The sequence below is a fragment of the Penicillium verhagenii genome (genome assembly GCF_028828195.1).
Source record: "Penicillium verhagenii strain IBT 33310 chromosome Unknown utg000009l_segment0_segment0, whole genome shotgun sequence".
NCBI lineage: Eukaryota > Fungi > Ascomycota > Eurotiomycetes > Eurotiales > Aspergillaceae > Penicillium > Penicillium verhagenii.
The window spans coordinates 534,219-556,978 of record NW_026643173.1 but is presented as its reverse complement, the minus strand read 5'-3'; the positions used below and the strand labels follow the sequence as shown (position 1 = coordinate 556,978).

General features: G+C 49.3%; 9 protein-coding genes across 9 annotated transcripts; 5 read left to right on the top strand and 4 right to left on the bottom strand.

The window, feature by feature from the left end:
• Positions 1-362: 362 nt before the first annotated feature.
• kae1 (O-sialoglycoprotein endopeptidase) lies at positions 363-1,550 on the bottom strand (the record flags this gene model as incomplete). The annotated part of the gene is made up of 2 exons (XM_057168659.1): positions 363-1,108; positions 1,199-1,550. 2 exons carry the CDS (start codon positions 1,548-1,550, stop codon positions 363-365), a joined length of 1,098 nt encoding a protein of 365 aa, XP_057017365.1.
• Positions 1,551-1,902: 352 nt separating this feature from the next.
• On the top strand, positions 1,903-3,617 carry N7466_009269 (ribosomal lysine N-methyltransferase; the record flags this gene model as incomplete). Its single annotated transcript, XM_057168658.1, has 4 exons — positions 1,903-2,053; positions 2,170-2,771; positions 2,832-3,059; positions 3,141-3,617. The coding sequence occupies 4 exons, from the start codon at positions 1,903-1,905 to the stop codon at positions 3,615-3,617; spliced, it is 1,458 nt and encodes a 485-aa protein (XP_057017364.1).
• A 625-nt stretch (positions 3,618-4,242) lies between these two features.
• N7466_009268 (uncharacterized protein) lies at positions 4,243-6,194 on the bottom strand (the record flags this gene model as incomplete). The annotated part of the gene is made up of 3 exons (XM_057168657.1): positions 4,243-5,358; positions 5,430-5,915; positions 6,039-6,194. 3 exons carry the CDS (start codon positions 6,192-6,194, stop codon positions 4,243-4,245), a joined length of 1,758 nt encoding a protein of 585 aa, XP_057017363.1.
• Positions 6,195-6,686: 492 nt separating this feature from the next.
• Positions 6,687-7,554, top strand: cnaB (calcineurin regulatory subunit B; the record flags this gene model as incomplete). Its single annotated transcript, XM_057168656.1, has 5 exons — positions 6,687-6,798; positions 6,876-6,928; positions 7,000-7,073; positions 7,139-7,473; positions 7,544-7,554. 5 exons carry the CDS (start codon positions 6,687-6,689, stop codon positions 7,552-7,554), a joined length of 585 nt encoding a protein of 194 aa, XP_057017362.1.
• Positions 7,555-11,243: 3,689 nt separating this feature from the next.
• Positions 11,244-13,015, top strand: N7466_009266 (uncharacterized protein; the record flags this gene model as incomplete). The annotated part of the gene is made up of 3 exons (XM_057168655.1): positions 11,244-12,210; positions 12,596-12,859; positions 12,924-13,015. 3 exons carry the CDS (start codon positions 11,244-11,246, stop codon positions 13,013-13,015), a joined length of 1,323 nt encoding a protein of 440 aa, XP_057017361.1.
• Positions 13,016-14,256: 1,241 nt separating this feature from the next.
• Positions 14,257-15,710, top strand: fpaI (putative methionine aminopeptidase, type I; the record flags this gene model as incomplete). Its single annotated transcript, XM_057168654.1, has 5 exons — positions 14,257-14,391; positions 14,452-14,485; positions 14,557-14,870; positions 14,948-15,494; positions 15,592-15,710. 5 exons carry the CDS (start codon positions 14,257-14,259, stop codon positions 15,708-15,710), a joined length of 1,149 nt encoding a protein of 382 aa, XP_057017360.1.
• Positions 15,711-16,207: 497 nt separating this feature from the next.
• N7466_009264 (mitochondrial 37S ribosomal protein uS9m) lies at positions 16,208-17,336 on the bottom strand (the record flags this gene model as incomplete). The annotated part of the gene is made up of 2 exons (XM_057168653.1): positions 16,208-16,299; positions 16,361-17,336. 2 exons carry the CDS (start codon positions 17,334-17,336, stop codon positions 16,208-16,210), a joined length of 1,068 nt encoding a protein of 355 aa, XP_057017359.1.
• A 219-nt stretch (positions 17,337-17,555) lies between these two features.
• On the top strand, positions 17,556-19,169 carry N7466_009263 (putative translation elongation factor eEF-1 subunit gamma; the record flags this gene model as incomplete). The annotated part of the gene is made up of 3 exons (XM_057168652.1): positions 17,556-17,585; positions 17,642-17,837; positions 18,169-19,169. The coding sequence occupies 3 exons, from the start codon at positions 17,556-17,558 to the stop codon at positions 19,167-19,169; spliced, it is 1,227 nt and encodes a 408-aa protein (XP_057017358.1).
• Positions 19,170-20,278: 1,109 nt separating this feature from the next.
• On the bottom strand, positions 20,279-22,360 carry N7466_009262 (NIF domain protein; the record flags this gene model as incomplete). Its single annotated transcript, XM_057168651.1, has 1 exon — positions 20,279-22,360. The coding sequence occupies one exon, from the start codon at positions 22,358-22,360 to the stop codon at positions 20,279-20,281; it is 2,082 nt and encodes a 693-aa protein (XP_057017357.1).
• Positions 22,361-22,760: the final 400 nt, after the last annotated feature.

The following is a 22,760-nucleotide window of genomic DNA, read 5'->3' as shown; positions in this document are numbered from 1 at the left end:
CGTTGTGTTGAAGTTCCCCGGTTGATATTTTAGTGATGCAGATCTGATTTACTAATGGCCGCGCAGGCGCGCCGTTTGGTTTTTCCCGACCGGTCAAAGACATTTATTCCAGAGATATCTATGTAGTGTCAAAATACACCATCTGCCTTCCGATAAACACTTCAACTATTCAATGTTCAATTTTGACACAAGTGTGCAATCACCTGCACGTGAGGGCAATAAATAGTAGGCCCTAGGGGGTCTCCAAAGTTTTGAATGTCTACTAGGTAGATACGTTTCAATGTTATCTATATACGTATCGTCTTTTCTTAATTTATATATCACACATGACAATTTTTCCATTCGGAGGATGGGTATCTTAGTTAGTCTCGCCAATCAACAAATACTTCATCCGTCCGGAATCGCTGTGTGCAAGTGGACTCCTTCAGCGGGGTTCGGAAACCCGTCTTATATGCCTCCAGACCTGCTTGAGCAATCATGACACCATTATCAATGCAATAACGTTCATCTGTGGCAAAAACAGAACCACCCCGATCTCGCGCCATGATGCCCATCATTTGTTGCAATCTCTCGTTGGATCCCACTCCTCCGACGATGAGCACTTGCTTGGCTCCCACATGCGCCATTGCACGCTCTGTAATCTCAACCAACATGGCATACACTGTCTCCTGAAGCGAGAAGCATAGGTCGGCGCGAGTGGGCTTGGCATCAGGGTCTAGTTTGCCTGGCTCGTTTTGTTCCTTTTCAATTCTCTCGTCGTCCAGTCTCGCCTGCTCCTCACCGCTCAACCCAAGAGACACGGCTAGTGCGTCGACTGCAGCCAGGATACCGGAGAACGAACAGTCCATACCCTTCACGATGTATGGGAGTTCCACCAACCGGCTACCTTTCTTGGCTAGTTGCTCAATATTGTATCCCGGGAATGGGTCATTGGGAATGTATAATGTGCGCGCAAAACGGTCTAAGCAATTTCCAACTGCAATATCAAGCGTCTCGCCAAAGATGCGATATCTTTTGGCACTGTATGCAATAACTTGTGTGTTGCCGCCGGAGACATAAAGGACGACAGGATTTTCGGCGCCGGTAATGAGCCGGCCCATTTCAATATCTGCTCAAACATCATCATGTCAGCTACCACAAGAATATTGAATGGGACGAGTCTGGAAAGCAGAACTCAAGAAAAAGATGCAAAACATACGTCCAACACAGTGATTCACTCCAACCAACGGCTTGTTCCAAAGTAGACTCATCATTCGTGCCGCCATAACTGTGCTCTGTAGCGGGGCACCCATGCCGGGACCTTTGGTGAAGCAGATGCAGTCTACGTCCTCAACTCTGAGACGTGCCTCTTTCATCGCTTCCTTCACCATCTGGACAACCCATCTCCGATGATGGTATGCGACGTCCTTGGGCAGAAAACCCTCGCCTGGTGGGGAATTATAGGTGTGTCGAACATTTGAGAGGATCTTCGGCGGGCTGCCATCTTCGGGATGCGACATAATCCCAATGGCAATCTTGTTGGCCGATCCCTCCATGCCTATGGCAATCATAATGATTAATTTAGAGTCGATTGACTCGAATTATGCTTAATGATTTTGAGGAAGCTTGAAGTTCAGTGAAAAGAGTCAAGAGTGGGTTGATTTCTGTTATCGTTATCGGGGACCCAAACCAAACCAAACCAAACCCAAGCGGTACCCGTTTCTCCGAAACTAAACTACAACCCCCATCTACTTCTTTTTCTTTTTCCCTGGGATTTTTCCATCCTCTCTAGTTTGGTTTTTTTTTTTTGCTACACCTTAGACCGGCTGGCAAGCATATAGATCTAGCCTACTATATATCCTTTGCTTCGACCTTCTTTCCCTTTCCCTTTCGCCATTTCGCCATTACGCAGTCTCTACAACAATGTCTTCCTCAACCCACTTCTCAGACCCCTCGAGCTTCCAGCAACAGTCCAATGAATTCATTGCTTGGCTTGAATCAAATCCCGGCGTTAAGGCAAACCCAAAGATCCTTTTGGCCGACTTGCGATCTTCAGGAGCAGGTCGAGGAGTTGGTAAGCTTACTACAAATCCCCCGCCACCCATCGCACAAAATCTACACCCTGAGCACCCGGAAAAAGACACATGCAAAGAATGTTCCTCTAACTATAAACCATTTTTATACACACAGTCGCCCGAGCCAACATTGAAGAAGGCGAAGAACTATTTTCTATTCCTCGATCCCTCATTCTCGCCGTCCAAAACTCAGAGCTGAAGAGTCTGCTACCGCAAGATGTTGAGGCGCTTGGTCCGTGGTTGTCCTTAATGCTAGTCATGCTTTATGAGTACCTACGTGGGGGGCAATCTAAGTGGGCGCCGTACTTCCGGGTGCTACCTTCTCGTTTCGATACATTGATGTTCTGGTCGGATGAAGAGCTGAGGGAACTGCAGGGCAGTGCCATTCTGGACAAGATTGGCAAATCCAGCGCCAACGATTCTATCCTTCAATCCATTGCTCCTATTGTCAGGTCTAATCCTGCTCTCTTTCCGCCTGTCAATGGCCTTGCGTCTTACGAGGGTGATGCTGGCATTGCCGCTTTGCTGGAGCTGGCTCATACCATGGGGTCGTTGATCATGGCCTATGCTTTCGACATCGAAAACGGCGAGGATGATGACGATGAAGAAGGCGGTGATGGGGATGAAAGCTTTATGAGTGATGATGAGGACGAGCAGCATCCTAAGGGTATGGTTCCGCTTGCTGATTTGCTCAATGCCGATGCGGACCGAAATAATGTGAGAATTGCCCTCTAATTGCGACCTCCTGACTATGGAATTATACTGATTATTTTGAAGGCCCGTCTCTTTCAAGAAGAGGAAGCACTGGTTATGAAGGCTATTAAGCCTATCCAGGAAGGCGAAGAAATCTTCAACGACTACGGCGAAATCCCTCGCGCTGATCTGCTCCGCCGATATGGATATGTTACCGACAACTACTCTGTGTACGATGTTGTCGAGTTGACACTTGCCGATGTCTGTCAATCAGCCGGACTCCCGAACAGCGATGTGGAATCCCAGCCCAGGGTAGGTGACACCGTGCACCACATGCAGATGTGGCCTGACACCCGCGAAACAAGAAAAAACCTAACTAACTCTCTTAAATAGCTCCAACTCCTTGATGAAAATGATCTTCTGGAAGATGGCTATGTGATCCCTAAGCCGATTGCCAATGCTAAACTTGAGGACATTCTCCCTGCTGAGCTGGTTGTCTTGCTAACCACGCTGACCCAATCGCCAGAAGAGTTTGAGCAGCGTCGGTCAAAGAACAGGCCGTCTAAGCCGGCTATGGAAACTAGCCAGGCCGGTCTTCTTTACAAGATTTTGCAGTCCAAGCAGGCTCAGTATGCCACTTCGCTCGAACAGGATATGAACATTCTTTCCGGACTTCTGCCGCCTAATGCGCCACCAGCACTGGAGGGTTCTGCTCGACGACACAAAATGGCCCTACAAGTCCGCATCGGCGAGAAAGAGGTCCTGCGTACCGTTCTGTCGATGCTTGAGTCTCTCGCACCAGGTGCATCCCAGAAACGATCTGCCAACGGCGATGTTCATGGTTCCCGCAACACGAGGCAGCGTGTGTGATTGAGAATTCACAGCTGACACTTGGCCACGAATCCTTGTCGAAATCTCCCTACCGATTCCGTGTTTCCTACAAAAGCAAATGGCGACGGCGTTTTTCGCGAATGATTATATTGTTGTGTTAGATTTTTCGATGTCTGTTTTTCTCTTTTTTTCCGGCCTTTCATCCCTTTCAAAGAAATGCAGGCATCATAACTTCCCAGTCATCCATCATACAAAAAGGCCGGCCACCAGGCCGCGCGCGCTCCCCACATTTTCGAAAGATATTATATACACTAATAAACGCAGAAACCACCGATTCGGGTCAGATATCCGAAGGAGACCCGCGAATCGACATCGAAATCTGCTGCAGGATGGATGGTGAAAGAGGTGGTGAGGGTGAAAGGTGTGGTGAAACAGCAAAACAAGGGCAAAAAGCATCAGGCCGCCGGGCTCCATCAAATCCCTTCGTCGATAAATGGAAATCGTCAAAACATGAAAAATGGGTACCAAATAAAACTACAGAGGTGAGAAGATGAAAAAGGAAAAGGTAACGACGAAGGGGGAACAAGCAACTCGAAACGCCCGCCAAATGCTGCAAAGGAAAGATAAGAAAAATGGAAATAGGAGGTTGGTGGTTGGTGGTTGTTTAGGCCTCTGACGAAGCAGCCACAACGCTGGGCGGAGGAGGTGCTCCCGGGTTCCCAGGTTGATCGCCTTGCAATCGCCGTTGCTGGGCCTGAGCCTGAGCTGCCTGAGCTTGCGCCTGCGCATGAGCTTGGGCAGCCACGGCGGCCTGTTCGCGGGCCTTGACCATGGTGATGGCGCGGTGCTGCATGATTTGGATGCTATACCCGTCTGTCTCATGGACATCTTCCTCGTCGGAATCTTCTTGGTCGAACTTGAAACGATCAGCTTTGACGGGATCCATCTCGAGCTTACAGCGCGCTGCGAAGTTCCGACGGTCGATCATTAACCGACCACCTCGTCCAACACGTCTACGGAATGATGGCATCCGATGCGGCTCCCCGTGTATCTCCATGGCCCGGGAGGCAAGTTTATCTCGAGAGAAGAGGGGGCTGGTCACGTCTATTGTGTCCATATCGCCTGATGAATCTGATGAGGGTGGTGTGGGTAGTTGTGCGGTGAAGGCAGGGCGGAATGCAGCAGCATCGAATGTCCTTTCGGGAGGGGGAGAAAGCGGCGCGCGGGTATGATCTACATAACCCTCGTTCCACTTGATATGCTTGGTGATGTTTGCCTTGATATCGCGCAAGATTTCGTTCTCCTTCTCGGCTTGAACATCTTCGAGCAGTTGAAGGTCCTCTGCACCTTGCATGCCTGCCTTGGGGGGCAAACGAAGTTGAGGTACATTGGGACGTTGGCCGGGTGGAATCTCGGTCTTCTTCTTGGGCTGTGATGCGATGTCAGTATATGTGATCCCCGGGATAAGCAGAAAGACTCTTGCCTTTTGGTTGATAAAGTCCTCGTCGTCGTCCTTGATGTTCAGCTTGCGCTTCATTTCCTTGACCTCGGCTCGCTGCAAGAAGAGATTTCGCTCTACCGACAACATCTCCTTTCGGGCTGTCTCACGCTGGTACACAAATGCGACCATCCTCCGAGCATCTTCAAGCTCTTTGCGCAGTCGGCGCAGCTTCTCAGCACTTTGGGCATCGCGGCCACGAGTCTTACGAATCTGTCGCACTTCACGTCGGCGGAAACAGACGTATGGATCACTATCATCGGTGTCTTGGCCGGTTTCAAACTACAGAAATACATGGTCAGCATTTGACTCCATGGGATTTCCCCTGAAAACAATGCACAGCAATGACTCACCTTGAGGCTGGGTTCAAGGGAATTGTTACCGTCCGCGGTGCGACGGGACTTCCAGTGCGGATAGATGTGCTTGGCAAAATATCTCACGGCTACCTCTACAGCAGAATCCATGGCCTCCTCCATCTCCTCGAAGGTCAAGACTGGCGGGCTATCAACTGCTGCAAAGGGCTGCTTGGCCTGCACCGTCTCCTCAAAGAAGTTCATGGTGGCCTCGAAAGCATTCTCAGTCAAGGGGGATGATGACTGGGCGCGGTTCTGATTGAAAATCTTGAGGAAGACATCGTCTTCCTCCGTCATGTTGTACGGACATCCGCAGCAATCCTCGACCGTAGCTGAGGAGCGAATGTAGGTCGCGGGTTGCGAAAAGAGCGGCGGGTACAGTTCGTCATATTGTAGGTTACTGAGGATGGATTCGGGGGTAGGAATATGCGCGTCGTTGACTTTACCCTGCGCAGTGAGGTTGATCGCGACTTGCAAGTGAAATTCCTATGGCACGCGTCTTTGGTCAGTCTCGTGAAAATTTCGTGTCGCTTTGGTGATCATGTCACGTGATTTACAGGGGTGAGGCTAAAATTGTGGCTGATGAGAGGAGGGAATATGGAGACTCACTGATTCCTCAGCCTTTTCGACACCGGTTTCGATCTGTTGGTGGTTTTGATGGTCCTCGTCTAGGGCATCGATTTCCTCCTCACGAACGATGGGGATGGAGGCCTTGGACGTAAGCTTCTTAGGGCGCGTCCGGCCCAGGCCCCCGTACCGAGTCATAGCGTCGGGGAGGGCAAAAGGGCAACGACCATGGGGGTCCCGGGGGTAAAATTGGGTTCGCCGTAAAGCTTAGATCATGCGCCGTATCGTAGTCGTATTTTGGAGATGGAAATCGGATGGGAAGGGGGAGATATCGACGGCGGAAAACACGCGGCTCTTGGTCGGGCGGTTGGGTTGACGTTACAATCTCACCGGGTGTTGGCCTGGTTTGGGGGCGCGCACGGGCTCAGGGGCTCGCTTGTTCCTCCAAAAGCGGTTAGTGCGGGGCTGGGCATTATCAGATTGATGTTTCCCCATCGCTCCTTCCCTCATTTCCCCAACTTCCATTCTAGGCCATTTGCTTTTACCTAACAATTTAAGGTCCTCTTTCATCACCTGATCCTAGCTCTATTCTTATCCTTATTTTTTCTTTCTCCACACTTGATATTTTTTCCCACTTCACTTCCCCTCACCCCCACCCTTGCCATCATCTTCCCCTCTCCAGCCACAACAATGGAATCATCCCCCTCCGCACCAAATGCTGCCGCCATGCATAATGTCCAACGCCGGCGAGGTTCGGTCGGCACTACTCAGCTTTTCGATAACATCGTCTCTACTTCCAACTGTACGTGATCCCCTACCAATCGGAGTTTTCAAAATATAGGAGACACTGCGAGCGTGGGCTGACAGGGGGGTAAACAGTTGACCGTGAGGAGGTTGACCGACTACGGAAACGATTCATGAAGCTGGACAAGGTACGATCAGAATACTTATTTACGGTCGCAAGAGGGAAGAAAACTGACTTTATCTCTCACTGTGTTTATAGGATGGTTCTGGCACTATCGATCGCGACGAGTTCCTCTCACTTCCCCAGGTCTCCTCCAACCCACTTGCCACGAGGTAAGTATCGTTTCATTTCCGAAAATGATAAACCATTCGGCACCTTTATCTGACCTCGCTATTAGAATGATTGCGATCTTCGACGAAGACGGTGGTGGCGATGTTGATTTCCAAGAATTCGTGACCGGACTTTCGGCATTCAGCTCCAAGGGCAATAAGACTGAGAAGTTGCGCTTTGCATTCAAGGTCTACGATATTGATCGTGACGGCTATATCTCCAACGGCGAGCTGTTCATCGTGCTCAAGATGATGGTGGGCAACAATCTGAAAGATATTCAGCTACAACAGATCGTGGATAAGACTATCATGGAGGCCGATAAGGATGGAGATGGACGTATCAGCTTTGAGGAATTCACTGGAATGGTTGAGAGTACCGATGTGAACCTCAGCATGACCTTGAGTAAGTTTCCATTTCTTCCTCTGGGAGATGGTGTATGGTTGGACAGATTGGGTGCTGACATGCGATGCAGATCAAATATAGTGGGTGTTATCAGTACCTCCGGGGATTCTCTCTGTGCAGCATTTTCTGTTATCTATATGCGCTCCCGCTTATCTTCTTGTCTTTTTTTGATATTCTTTTTTTTTCAGGTGGTTCAGCCTCCGGTGCTCCCGCCTTAACCTCAACATTTACCATGTTTTGAAGAAGCGGAGCACGCGATCATGACATGACTCTATGACCAAGCGACGTGTGTTTATGTAGTTTTAAGTGGTTTCCCGCCAACCGAATTTGGATGAGCATTGTGGGACAGGCGGGGAGATACAATCCTCCTCCCCTAAGAAATATGAAACACTTGAAACCAAACTCCCCATGTGCTATCTGATACTCTCAAAGCCGAGTCAGATCTCAGCCTCATCCGTGAACTCCTCGGGCCAACCTCTTTCCGTCCGGGCTGCAACGTGGCCCACCACAACCGGGAAGTGCAGCTGTAATTCCAATCCTACCACTGGTGCCAGACCCCTCGGATAGACGGTGGTACCGATTCACCTCTGGTTGCTGTCCTTCTCTACCCGGAGATTTTTTTCCCCTTCCTCTCCCTTTCCGAGTCTCTTAGTTTCTTTCCTTTTTCCCTTTTTTTTTTTTTTTTTTTTTTTTTTTTGCCCTATGTTCCGGACGTGAGAGCTATAATTGGCAAGATGTCAGCTGACAGGGTTCGCATGATCCTGATGCAGTCTTTAGACAATACGGGTGGTATTATGGGATGACTCCTGTTACAGACTCGGGATACGGATTGTCATCGGGATATGACTCCTGTTTCATAAGTTGCCTAAGATTAGGTACCTCGAAGCTAGGTACAGTACTGCCATTGGTCCAAGGGGGTTGTGCCCAGCGGGGAGAAGAAAAAAAAATGCAGCGAGTTGGTAGGGCGAGAAATTTCCGAGAAAAGAGGAGAATTAATTGCAAGCCTGAACATTGAACTTTCAAAAGATATTGGGGGGGGCAAAAATGTCTTCAGCCTTCCATGGTGCAACTGCTGGCCCAGCCACCGGGCTCCTGGTCTATATCCACCGGATCAGGCCGAGCCCCGAAATGGCATTCAGTTGGTGCAACTTTGTTACTCAAATCCAGCCATTGACCTACAGGTACTTGTTTGTATACAGGTTCGTCTGGGCAGGTGCAACCTTTGAAGTACTTGATACCTCGTAATCAGCAAATGGCGATTTTCCGATGTTCCTGGGGACCTCAAGTGCTTGAAAGCTACATATGTACACCGCATGAGCATTTGAGTCAACATTGGAAGTGCTTAGGCAGCTATGTACATATGGACATCAATCGATCAGTGTGGACATGTGTGTAGATGACATTATAAATATATTGTATATTGCATCCTTGGCTGCAATGCAGGTCATTCCAGGATTTCAGCCACCAGCCTCACTTTCCTACATTTCATCCACTCGGGGAGAAAATGAAATCAAAATAAGAAAAATCAAATCAGGTTCAAAATGATCAAAAGTACGAGGATTTGGATCAGGCTAGTGAAACCCCCATTTACTCATTTGACTCTAAGCTCGGCACGTCCCCATCCCAACCAGAGCGTCGGATTCGGTTGGGGGCGCAATGACCATTGATCGCCCCCCAAATGGACATTCTGGGACTCTGACAGTCCCTGGTTGCAGATCGGCAAATCGGGCAATGGAACTTGCATGTCTCGGATTCTAAGGTTGGAGGATATGTAATCTGGGTATTTGTGTTTTCTTGCATTTTGCATTTTGCATTAATAATTAGGTATCTAGCATCTTTTGCAAGTATGTACTTGTGATATTTTTGTAATTTTTGTAATTTTTCCAATTTTTCCATAGAATCGGGGAGAAAAGGGGCAAAAAAAGCAGGCCTGGAGTAGCTGTCCGGGCAATCGACGGAATGTGTACAAACTTAAGCCCTTTCGGATATAGCCCTAGAGCCCTAGGAACTTGAGCCTACTTTTTTAATCTTCACTTCCCCTTAAATATGGAAAGGTTATCCAAACATTCAAATGTTATCTCTGCACATCTTACATGGATGTCGGTTTTATTCTTCCAAGGTTGTTTCGGCTCTAAATATGAACTGCAGGTTCCTATTCCCAGCCCACTGGGTCGAGAACTTGACACTTTCTTCATAGATTTGCTTTTTTGCTTTCTTTCTGTTCGGTGGAGTCTTTTATTTGGCTTTCCAGGTAAGGAGATTTATGTTTTTTTTTTTTTAAGATGCGTACTGATTATTATATTTCTTTTATTTTTATTTTAGTTTGATTAGGGCACCGCCACGGCTTCATGGATCGTCAGCCCCAGGCATAAGAGTTACACATCGAAAAAAAGAATTTGGAAAATTGAATTGGAATAATACAAATCAGAAATAGATTAAAATGAGAATTAAAACCAGAATCCCTCCTGGAGAAAAACAAAAAGAAAAAAAGAAAAAACAAACTACACAATCACTCCCCACATGACCTTTGGGCGCCCAAGGGTAAGTCTTTCCCCCATGTTTCTCCCCCATTTTTCTTCTTCCATTTTGTACTTGCATTTTTGTTCCTTATTTTGCTTTGGAAAGGATTCTCTTTCCCCCTTCTCCCTTTGCATCTCGTGCTTTTGCTCTTTTTCTATCTATCATATCCCTAGCTTTTGGCCCACCAGGAACCAAGGCGCCGGGTTCCCGGGCGATCGCAGACGTACAGGCCCGAAACAAGTTTATGTAGATCAACATCGGACTTAGCTTATAGTAAATAGTCTCAAATACTATGCCCCTTCTCTACCCAAGCCCCAGGTACCCGGTCCATGACACGAGCCCGATGCTTTTCTCTTTCCCCTTGGTATGTTCATTTGTTCTCTGCGTCATCTGATATGATCTGGGGCTTTCTCCCCTTTCCAATTTTAAATGTTTTTATTTTTTTATTTATTTTTGGGATTCCAATTCTGTATTGCTTATTCCTTTCGAAGGTTTGCATCTGATCTGATTTAATTTGTTTTTCTTTAATTTTTTTTTTCCTAACCCATCTTCTCTTCTTTTGATTCTTGATACTCACTATTAAATAGATTCGTCATATTCGCCTTCTTTTTCTTGCGCTTTTCGCTTCGGGATTTTGAAGGATTCATTAGTGGCCCTCTTATTTGTTTTTTCTCCCTTTGCCCTTTTCATTGGGTGCTTTGCAATTCTAGATTCGGTGGGTCGTCTGGCGTTCCGACTATATAGTACATGTCGACCCGGGAACTTGGAACCACCTTTTGAGGTATACACTCTGTCGCCTGTGAACTTCTCTGTGCATCAGCTAAATCAGATCTGCTGAAAACCAGCTTCCAAGTTGAACTTTGATAAAGAATCTTAGTCAATATAGAGGCAAGAAAAACAATCTTGAAAAAGAACTCTGGAAAGGAAGAAAAAAAAAGATTGTCAAAACAACAACATCAAGAAAAAGCACCCGAGATATCAGGAAGAAAGTCATCAACCTTGGAACAGCCACAGCCCTGTACTCCCAGGAGGTTCTTCCTCAAGCACTAGAAGGTGCCCTTACCTAGGGTTGCACCTGGGGTAACTCCTAAGCTTCTAAGCTTGATTACAATTGCATCTTCCGAGGTCAGGTGTTAGAATCGTTCCGTTTTTTTGAGGATTCCCTTCAAGCTGGCATCCTACGCAAGTCCGCCGTTGTCCCCGAAGCATTGGGCCGATCTAGATCAGCGCAGGTCCGTGTGGGACACCTCATGGATGGCGACCAACGTATGAAGCAGCATGAGCGGTTGATGGCACGATCTGGGAATAGTGCGGCCGGTGGCCGTGCAACGGATCATTTCGAGTCAACGGGCATGCACCCACGTGGAGAACCAACGGGGATGTCGCAGGCGCCAGAGCGGGCTCAGATGTCCTACGACCAGTACGGATACACAGGCGGCTCCTACCATAGTGGTTCACTACAGCCCCACGAGCTACCTGGTTACCCGCCCGAATTTACACGGTCTCGTCAGGGCCAAGTAACCCAGCAACACCCACACCCACATTCACATACACAGCAACATCCAAATCCACAATCACATCAGCACCAGCATCAGCATCAAACCCCACATGAGCAACACCCATCACAGCCCGGCCAGCAATCGCAGCAGCAGTCTCGACGAAGGACGCCACACGACCCTGCGCTGCCGTTCGTACCGTACGAGTCGGCAATGCTGTACGGCTTCGGTCAGCAGGGTCCAGCACAAGGGCCGTTCGACGTTGTTCCACAGTACTCACCACGGCAGTCTGCAGCGATTGAAGCCCTGTCGAACCAATTTGCCGTTCCACAGTATTTCACCCCAGAAGAGTCTACGGCAACGGGTGTTCCAAATCCAGCCCTCTCACCTTATCTCGGGCAGCAGCAAATCCCATATAATCACCCCGGTCCCATGGCACGCCCGAGCACCACCCAGCCCTTTCCCGCTACCATGTCCGATTTCACTCCGATCGGTACCGCGGGGTCAAGCCGATTGGATCCGCAACCTCCACAGATTCAGCATCATTCGGATCCCCCCCAGCTGCCTGCTTCAGACCTCTCCTCCCTCGAGGAAGCTTACTCCCAGTATCAGCGCGCACTGCGCAGCACCTTTGACCATACCCGTACTGGGCGATTAGTGGAGGCGAGCAGATCACTATTGGAAATTTCTGAGTGGCTTGTGACTAACTCACGGGATCTTGGTAAGTTGATGGAGGTTTTTTTCCCCTCTCCTTCTCTTGCTACTCATCCAATTTTTTGTCCAATTTTTTGGTTTTTTTTTCCCCCAACACCATTCTTCGTTCTGGTATGTTTTTACTGGTCGGACGCGTTTCGGTGCGAGTTGCGTGATATCTTTGCTCGCTCTCTATGCTGTTTGGCTGGAATAAATCGGCCGTGTCGCACCGGAATCACACTCTGGACTGGACCCTTTTTTTTTTCTTGGGAAGCAGATTTTTTTTTCTATTAATTTTATTCTTTATTAAAATTTCTTGCTTTCTTGTCCATTTTGTGCCTGCAGGCCCGCGTCATTCAAGCATCATCTGACATGTTTTGAGGAGAGACTAATTTCGCTTTTGTGATACATAGGAATCCTACGCGACGACAATCTTTCTTACCCTGACCGCCTGGAACTGTGGAAAGAATTCAATATCTGTTGGCTGGCCGTGTGTCAGAAACAGAAGGATCTAACCCAGGGTTATACTGGTGATCATCCATCTGTCCAAATTACTCTACTCACTCGAGATCGAATGGAGGCGATGGGGAAAGCTCTGATTCAGCTCTGTGATCAATTAGAGCAACACGGCCTAGTGGATTACCAGATGGGGATTTGGGAAGAGGAGATCCTCTGTGGTGAGTTCAATGCTTCCAAATAGTCTCCACATCCAATCTAATCATGTAAAACCCAAAATTATAGTACTTGGTCAATGCCTCGATCTACTGGAAAGCAAACCCGAACTACGGATGCAAGCGGTTCCTGAACCACCAACCGCAGTTCCGCGACCTTGAAAAAAAAAAGCCCTAAAAACTTTTTGTCCCCAGATCTCCCCGCGCGCAAGTCTCCCATTTCTTTTCCCTGAACACCGGTGTTAAAAGTTCCGTCGAAAAAGCCCGAAAAAGTAATTTTCAATCAAAAAAATATACGCGGAAGGCAAGAAAACAGAAGCAAGAGTATAACAAACAATTCCAAAAAACAAAAACCACGGGCTGGAACAGATCTCGACAATCGGAGAGATTCCACTGGTTTGGGAGGCAAACACAAAAGCGACGCCGGCGCCCTAGGCTATTGCCTACTAGCGCCGCGCCAATCGATCACAGGCCTTGGTCTTTCTTACCAAGCGCCAATGAATCGACTGATGATCCGATCATGGGTCACATCCTCATCATTTCGACAACTCTTTTGCTCCACATTTTCACCAATTTACCCTTCAACATCTACTATATACCTGTTACGGTACTGCCTTGTCCACCTACTCCTCTCCTTGGCTTTAGCGCTGGATCTAATCCATTACCCCACTCCCGGGCGCTCGGGATAAAAATGTGATATGATGTGGTGTGATGAGATGGGATCGTGAGATGCTATACTAGTATGGATTTATCCTTGTGGCGGTGACTCGCGCCGGACTACGGATTAGGATATGTTTGACGAAATTGACGAGTGTAACTTACTAGTATACATAACTATTTGTCATCGTGACAGTGACCCATCCACTTTTTTTTTTATTATTCCTCACAAAGTTCAATATGGATAATGGTCTTTGTATCTATGTACTATAGATACCCACCTGGGCAGTACTACTGAGTCTACTGACCCCCCAAGGAACACGTGAATGTGACGCAGAATCCAGATACTTGCGCCTTGACCGCCCTGCACATGTGGAAGGCCAAGATTCTGCTGGCCCTGTTAGTCATCCTTTGCGATTTTGACGCGACTTCAAAATCCTTTGGAATACTCGTTAGACTAAGTACATGTTTTCTATTAAATATGCTCCCCAGAGTCTGAGGCTATCAATATACACCTACGCGATACTAGAAACCCCTCAGATCGGATCGACAAACATCAAAAACTCAATGTATACATGCTAGTGCACACCCCCACCTGACGGGAGAGTGGGGGGCTCTTGCACTAACAACGAGCTGGAAAACCCCAAGAACTTGTATTTTTACCCACTTCCAAAGTCCACACTAGCAGACGATCTTTTAATTGCATCCCGCATCACAACGTGGCTTGAGTCCAAATCGCCGCGAGAATGTCTGATTCGGAGAAAAAGTGCTCGGGAGCTGACTGCGACAATAAAGCTGGCACCTTGCAATGTCCAACATGTCTGAAGCAGGGCGTGGAGGGTAGCTACTTCTGCGCCCAAGACTGCTTCAAGAGGAATTGGGTAGATTGCACCCGCACGGACAATTCTTGCCACTGAGGACCTGACATTGAACGCATCTAGGCCACGCACAAGGCCATACATGGCGCGCAGAATGGTACTCACCTCATCCGAATCGCACGTGTCATTGATTGGTGACTAGACCTCTAATCGCGTTGCGCAATATAGCTAGCGGATTCCATAACCCGTTCCCGACTTACGCGTACACTGGCTCGGTTAGACCTGTATACCCGCTGTCGCCCCGGCGGCCTGTTCCCAAAACGATTCGGCATCCTGACTGGGCCGAGACTGGCATTCCAAAGGGAGAGAAGCGCTTGAATAAGTACAAGGTGGATCTTTTGGATGAGAAGGCCCAAGAGGCCATGCGCAAGGTGTGCAGATTGGCCCGAGAAGTACTCGATATCACTGCCGCGGCGATGAAACCCGGCGTGACGACCGATTACCTGGATGAGGTCTGCCACAATGCCTGCGTGGAACGAGAGGTGATTATTACTTACTTCAATCCACTGCGTCAATGACGTTTGTGTTGAGTTTGAGTTGTCCACTAAAATTGACGCAGTCATATCCCTCTCCTCTCAACTACAACCGTTTCCCCAAATCACTGTGTACCTCTCCCAATGAAGTCGTCTGCCACGGAATCCCCGATAAACGAATTCTTCTTGACGGCGACATCCTCAACCTCGACATCTCTATATACCACGGCGGTTACCATGCCGATTTGAACGAGACCTACTACATCGGCGATAAGGCCAAAGCAGACCCAGACTCGATTCGACTTATTGAAACGACGCGGGAGGCGCTAGATATGGCCATTGCCATAGTCAAACCCGGTGTCCCGATTCGGGAATTTGGCAAGATCATCGAGAACCATGCAACCTCTCGAGGTCTGAAGGTCGTCAAAAACTGGGGTGGCCACGGTATCAATTCGGAGTTCCATCCTCCTCCTTGGATTCCGCATTATGCGAAGAACAAGGCTGTGGGGACGTGTAAACCGGGAATGACGTTTACGATCGAACCTATCTTGTCTCTTGGCAATGACAAGATTGTGTATTGGCCCGATGATTGGACGAATGCTACGGTTGACGGCAAACGCACTGCTCAATTTGGTATGTATAAACCTTTAAATTTTCTATGGGTGTCATGGGCTCTAGACGTGGATGTGGATGTGGATGTGGATATGAATTCTGACTTGAATAATGATAGAACATACTTTGCTTGTTACGGAAACAGGCGTTGAGGTGTTGACAGCGAGACTAGAGAATTCCCCGGGAGGGCCGATCCCCATACCGGAGATTGTGAAGGGAGATGCAAAGCAGCAATAGCGGCAGTTTGACAGATTCGGGTAAGTGGATCATGGATGGCGGTCCTTCGCCTGTCCGCATATGTTTGCCGTATAACTTGTGGAATTATAAGTGCGACTAATCGATCCGTGGACACTGAACATACATGTATGCATGTGTGCTATAACATATCTTGGAAGCCATCCATCTTGGTCCACCTGGGCGCTGCACATGTGTAGAAGCTTCGCCTCTTCTACCTCCAGCCCTGGAGGGCTTCAAGTAGCAGACGTGACCTTAAGAAATTCCGAAAATGAACTTCAACACCAGTCCCTTGAATCTTAACCCCCTCGACCTCCACGGCATTTAAATCCTTGGACCTTCGAAAAATATCATGATAAACATTGAAAGCTCCATATGCATTTGAGTACAGGATATATATAGAACAAAATTGGCGACTTGGCTGCCATGGCAGTTAGAAATAATACATGGTTGATAAGAAAAGAAAAGAGAAAAGCATCGCTGGCACCGAATCCCACTTTTCAACGCTTGACCCAGGTAGGCATCTTGCGAGCCTTGACGTGACCGGGCTTCTTCCTCTCCACACGACGAGCATCGACAGTGATAACACCAGCTGAATAAAACTATTAGTAATTGCACAGAAATGATTAAAAAGATATCATGAGGTTGCTTACCCTTTCGCAAAACTGGCTTCAAGCCCGGCTCGTGAATCAACAAGGCACGCGCAATAGCCAAGGTAATAGCCTCGGCCTGGCCTGTCACACCACCACCACTGACAGTAGCCCACACATTATACTTATCCAAACGCTGAGTAGACCGGAGCGCCCAAAGAGCACTCTCGCGATCGTGCACGCGCTGGAAAACTTCGACCATCCCCTTGCCGTTAACAAGGACCTCGCCCTCGCCCTCGACAAGGTGAACGACAGCAGTCGACTCCTTACGCTTGCCCTTGGCTCGCGCACGTCCATTCTCATCCACAACACGCGGCGCACTCTGGGCTGCGTACGGGTTTCCGGGACGTAGGAAGTCCTTGAGCGCACTGCGCACCTCTGTAGGTACGATGTTGGGCTCGATCCGGTTCAACTGCTGGAGAATCTTGACCAGACTCTTGTATTTCTTGACTGGCACTGCCTCGCCCACGAAGTCACGGAACTGGGCCAGCTTGAACCAGGCCATGCGTGGTGCATCACCGGCGGTTACTGTAGGGAGACCGGCGTATTTGGCTTGCATAGCTTCGAGGCGGAGGACATGGTCGATGAAGCGCGGGTTACCGGAGAAGTAGGAGGGAGACGCGGGAATGATACGGGCGGGTTGGAGACGGAATAGGTCGAAGTTGATCTTGGGCGCTGCGGTCACTTCCGAGGGTGGTGGTGTTGGCGGCAACTGCTCCTTCTGCTGCGTTGGGATCTGGGATTTCTGCTCCTGCTTTTGCTCTTGCTGCTGCTCCGGTTGCTGCTCTAGCTGCTGCTCTGACTGCTGCACTGGCACGGGGATCTCGGGCTGAGCGCTCGGAGTCTCGGTCTCGATCTCGGTGGTATACCTGCGGATTGTCTGGCGGAAAACCGGGAAACTGGGCCGGGTTGATAATGTGCTGTTCAACCGCAGCGATTGCATTGCCGAAGCAAGGCCATTGGGTGTGTACCGAGCCATTGGAGGGTGTGATTCGCAAGGGACCGGTCTGCGGAACGATATTTGGAGTTGGCGTTGAATTGCTGTTTTTCCCGGTATCATGTGATCGCGGACGATCTCTTTCTCCGAGCTTCCGCACCCGCTCTACCCAAGCATAAAATTTCAGCTTCTGCCCCTCCTCCCTTTTCTTCTTCTTCTCTTTCCTCTCATCCCTCCTTTAATTCACAACCCGCTTTCAAGATGGTCTTCGGAAAGCTTTACGGTCTCCCCGTACGTGTTGATGAGCTTCATATATTTCCCTGTGCAATCTTCTAACCCCTTTGCAGGAGAACGGGCGTACCCTCTCCATCCTGGTCGCTGCCAAGCACAACGACCTGGACATTGAGCTGGTTCAGACCCAGCCCAATGCCTCTGCCAACTCCGGCGCTGAGTACCGCAAGGTCCAGCCCCTTGGCAAGATCCCTGCCTTCGAGGGCGCCAACGGCTTCAACCTCTCTGAGGCTATTGCCATCGCCATCTATGGTACGTATCCGGCAGATATTTCATTCTCTGTTCTGATGTGGCAATCACTCGTTCGCCCCCTCTTTTATGATGATTTCTACGTTATCCCTGTCAGAACACTATGGATATTTATATCTATTATCCTGTTGAGAGACACGACTTCTGAAAAGGAAAAAAAAAATTACCCACCATTGGAAAAGAAAAACCAAGTACCCCGCTTTAGGGGGAAAGTTTTTAGGGCCTTGGGATCCTACCCCTCTTGGATCACTTTACCCCTTTTGGTCTTCCCAATTGCTTCATCAACCATGAACAAACCTATCAAGACCTCAGCTAACATGTTTTGGTTTTGTAGTCACCTCCCAGAACGAGAAGACCACCCTCCTTGGCAAGACCAAGCAGGACTACGCTTCCATCGTCCGCTGGATGTCCTTCGCCAACAGCGAGGCTCTCCCCCGCCTTGCTGCCTGGTACCGCCCCCTGATGGGCTTCGAGGGCTACAACAAGAAGGTTGTCGACGAGGCCGCCAAGGCTGCCGTCAACACCCTCGCTGTCCTTGAGGACCACCTCACCAAGAACACCTACCTCGTTGGCGAGCGTATCACCCTTGCTGATATCTTCACCGCTGCTCTCCTTGCCCGTGCCTTCGCCACTGTCCTTGACAAGAAGTACCGCACTGAGAACCCCGCTTTCACCCGCTGGTTCAACACTATCGTTAACCAGGCCTCCTTCAAGGCTGTCCTCCCCGAGGCCAAGTTCGCCGAGGAGTGCATCAAGTACGTTGCTCCCAAGAAGGAGGAGAAGCCCAAGGCTGCTGCTCCCGCTGCTGCCGCTGCCCCCGCTGAGGAGGAGAAGGAGGCCCCCAAGCCCAAGCACCCCCTTGAGGCTCTTGGCCGCCCCGGTCTCGCCATTGACGAGTGGAAGCGCCAGTACTCCAACAACGACACCCGCGAGGTTGCCATGCCCTGGTTCTGGCAGAACTTCAACGCTGAGGAGTACTCCCTCTGGAAGGTTGACTACAAGTACGACAGCGAGCTCAAGCTCACCTTCATGGCCAACAACCTGATCGGTGGCTTCCAGAACCGTCTTGAGGCTTCCCGCAAGTACCTCTTCGGTTGCCAGGGTGTCTACGGTGCTAACTACGCCTGTGTCGTCCGTGGTGTCTTCATGGTCCGTGGCCAGGAGTCCGCCCCCGCTTTCGAGGTCGGTCCCGACTGGGAGAGCTACGAGTTCACCAAGCTCGACCCCACCTCCGAGGCTGACCGCAAGTACACCGAGGACATCTGGGCCTGGGACACTCCCGTTGTCGCTGACGGCAAGACCCTCGAGATGGTCGATGGTCACGTCTTCAAATAAGCGTATCGCCCACCGCGTTCGCACCCTCCTTCCCCTTCTCTTTGGCCATCCCCGAAATACCCCAGAGGAAGTGCGATTTGGCCCAACATCCTCGTGCCATTTATCCGCTCCTCTTTTCTCTATTGCCCTTTCTATTTTACCCCCGCGCGTCTGATGTGAAGTCGTTTCGCGGGAGTTGCAAAATTCTTTTACGTTACGCGCCGATGTGGTTCATGTTTATGACGTTGTGATGCGAGATGATTGACTCGCATCTTGGTGAAACAACACCAGGGTAGCGTTGTCGCTGCTAGTTACTGTCTAGCAATGGAAATAAAGGATTCAAGACTGCGTCTTGATGAACTTGTTACTAATGTTCCCCTTTCCCTTTCTTTCCCTACGTACTGCGTAGAAGTCTTGCTGTAGACTATAGCACGGATGTCAAATTGCGATCCAACCCTTTCATGGTTGAGGTCGTGCCGAAGAAGTGCTTACATCGAGTGGGATTAATCATCTCTTTAATTAACCAGTGAGTACTAGATTTGTGCCCAACGGGAAACCGAGGTGGCATACGTCCATTGAAGATCTGGCACATTCCAAGTAAAAACAACATTTCTATAGCTTTGATAGTCAAATTATATTTTATTTCCGTCTTGACTATTGTTCTCTATTTTCTATCTCCTTGGCTTTGTTACTTTGAAAAGTAGACACATGGAAGTTTCAAGTTTGAATGTGCTGTGCCATAGAGCTTTGTCAGCGCCTTGTACAGTCAAGGTTGTTGCTTTCTTCCTTCCCAGATCGGCAAAATAAAGTCCAGCTCTCTTCAGCCTGGGCAGCGTGTGGATTCTGTTCTACCTAGTATGTACTAGTACTTCAATGTTACTTATATCCACATAATCCAAACTACAACCGAGGTTCATTGACAATAGAAAGTTGAATGTGTAAGACAGTCGGATTATAGTTCAACCTGTGAATAAAGAAAGGCAACTTGATATCAAAAAATTGAACACTACTAAAGCTAACACCCATGCCGACCTAGATATTCCCGAGCATCTGACATCTGGATGCTATCGCAACACCGCAGCTTGGCCACATCAATTGAAAACAAGAACAAGTTTCCAGATGTCAATGACTCAATTTCCTTTAATCCCAAGTCCCTCTTCCAACCGATCCAAAAGCGAATTCGTAGATACACCAGACCTGGCGGGAGAAACCGACCGGTGACGTGCATTGTCCTGAGAGATGGAACCCGACGGTGAGTATGCGTCTTCAGCACCATCAACTGACTGTTGACGTGAGTTGTCCTGAGAGATGGAACCCGGTGGTGAATACGGCTCTTCAGCACCGCCAACTGACTGTTGACGTGAGTTGTCCTGAGAAATAGAGCCCGGTGGTGAATACGGCTCTTCAACACAGTCAACTGACCGTTGGCGTGAATTGTCCTGAGAAATAGAGCCCGGTGGTGAATACGCGTCTTCGGCCCCATCAACAGACCGCTGACGTTGATTGTCCTGAGAGATGGAACCTGGCGGCGAATACGTGTCTTCAGCACCATCAACTGACCGGTCCTGGGATATAGAAGCTGGCGGTGAGTACGCGTCTTCAGCACCATCTTCTTTTGCGACATTTTCAAGACCAGACTCAGACAGCTTCTCACTGGGATCCGCATCGTGACTAGAGACTGTAGGGCCGAGTCCTTGCTGAAGCATTGCTTGTTGTCTGAGGCGTTTTCGGGCTTTGCGGCCTAGCTTGGCTGTTTGATCGGGTGCTTGACTAGGGAGGCTCTGGGGGTCGTTATCTATGGCGCCGGGAGCAGCAGCGGCAGCGGCAGCGGCCTCTTCAGCAAGTTCGGCAGCTGCCAGGACTCTCTTCTCTTTCCTCTCCTGCTTCTTTGCCTGTTTCCGGGCCTTTTTCAATGCTTTCTTTTCCGCTTCGATGGCTGGCTCGGTTGGTGGCTGCTTTTGTTGGGCAGCGGCTGCCTTGCGTTGCTTAGCGGTGGCGGGCGTGGGTAGCACTGGCGGTAGCTTGGCTCCGCCATCTTCGGATAGATCGACATCATCGTCCATTTCGGGAGTGATGTCCAGATCCAGGATTTTGCAATTTTGTTGCACTTGACGTTCTTCCCATACGCGGAAGACTTTGCTGACGTCGTCGTGGTGGGCGAGAACATCGAGTCTTGCAAGGACTCTTTGGAAGAAGGTTGACTCGTCGATATTTGGATCGTTGGTGAACTCTGGGACCTCAAGAATGTTGTATGGCTCGCTGAGTGCTTTTATCTTACTGTCATCGATCAAAATAGTATTTGTTTGGTCCCAGCGTCGGCCCTTCGGGAACGGAGGCATTGGTATGTCTTTGCTCGGGCCGCCATTGCCTGGATACCTAAACTGGCACTCGCTCGCGTCCCACACCTTGTGCAACTCCTTGTATACCTGAAGCTTGGCATTGTACTGTCGAGTAGTGAGTCCAAACTTGTCACGGCCCCATAAAGCCACAAGCTTCCGTTTCTGAGACTTGGAAGGGAACAGAATTTTGACGATAGCGTTGAGGGTCGGTGGCCTAGAGCTAGTCCAAACCATGACGGAGTAGTTCTTGAACAGCTCATCCAAGAAATGCTTCAGTCCAGCGCGCTCGGCAAAAGAGGGCGGCAATCTACGGTGCTTGCGACATATCAAAGTACCGTTCAAATCGAGTATAACCAACAATGGCCGCTTTTGGCATCGTTGTGGTATCCCCGAGGCTTGCTGCATGTATGCTTGTGTTGGCGTAGGAACCGTCACAGCTGGAGTTGATGACCGCTGTCTTCGACTCTGTTGTGCCGAGCCTGCCATGGTACTCATTTGCTGCGCACCCTGGAACGGTAGCATCGAATTAAACGGCATCATAGGGAATGGTGGCATTGGATTGTTCATGAAGAATTGTGGGTTCATAAAAGCCATGCTGGATGTCGCGTCGTTGAATTGGTTTATTGAATCCATGTCCATTTGATTCCAAAGTGGAAGATTGTATGCGCCAAAGGATGCCGGGTCTTGGTTTTGCGTTGAATTCTCATAATTGTACTGGTTGTTTGGTATTGAGTTGGAATTATGATCGTTTTGAGAATTCCGGTATTGGTCGAATCTGCGAGGGCTGTATGTGTTGTCGTTTGTCGCATTCGCATTCTTGTTGGATGTCGCATGTCTTCCGGCGCGTGAACCTGGGCCTATGGCTGGAGGCATATTTGTAGGTTGAAATCCACCATATTGGTCTTGCCCCGCGAACCAGTTATTTTGGCCATTCTCCATTGGTTCTATGCTCATGTAGAGAGGACTGTTCGTCGCATTGGCAAAGTGGGGAACCGGGTCGGGAAACGGAGGAGCGCCAGCAGCGTTTGACACGCGCCGCTGTCTTTTGTTTGGGCGAGGCACTTTGGGTGGTTTAGACGGTTGTAGGGAGGAAGAATCGACTGCAGAAGAGGAAGGCAAGGAGGGTATAATCTAGAGAGGGGGTTCAGTCCTGATGGATTTGGAAATTGTAGACAATGATTGGATGGAGAGGAGATTGGATAAGGTGTACCTGATAGGCTATCCTGTAGGAGGTTCGTATGTTTATAGGACGGGTTAAAGAAAGAAAAAATAA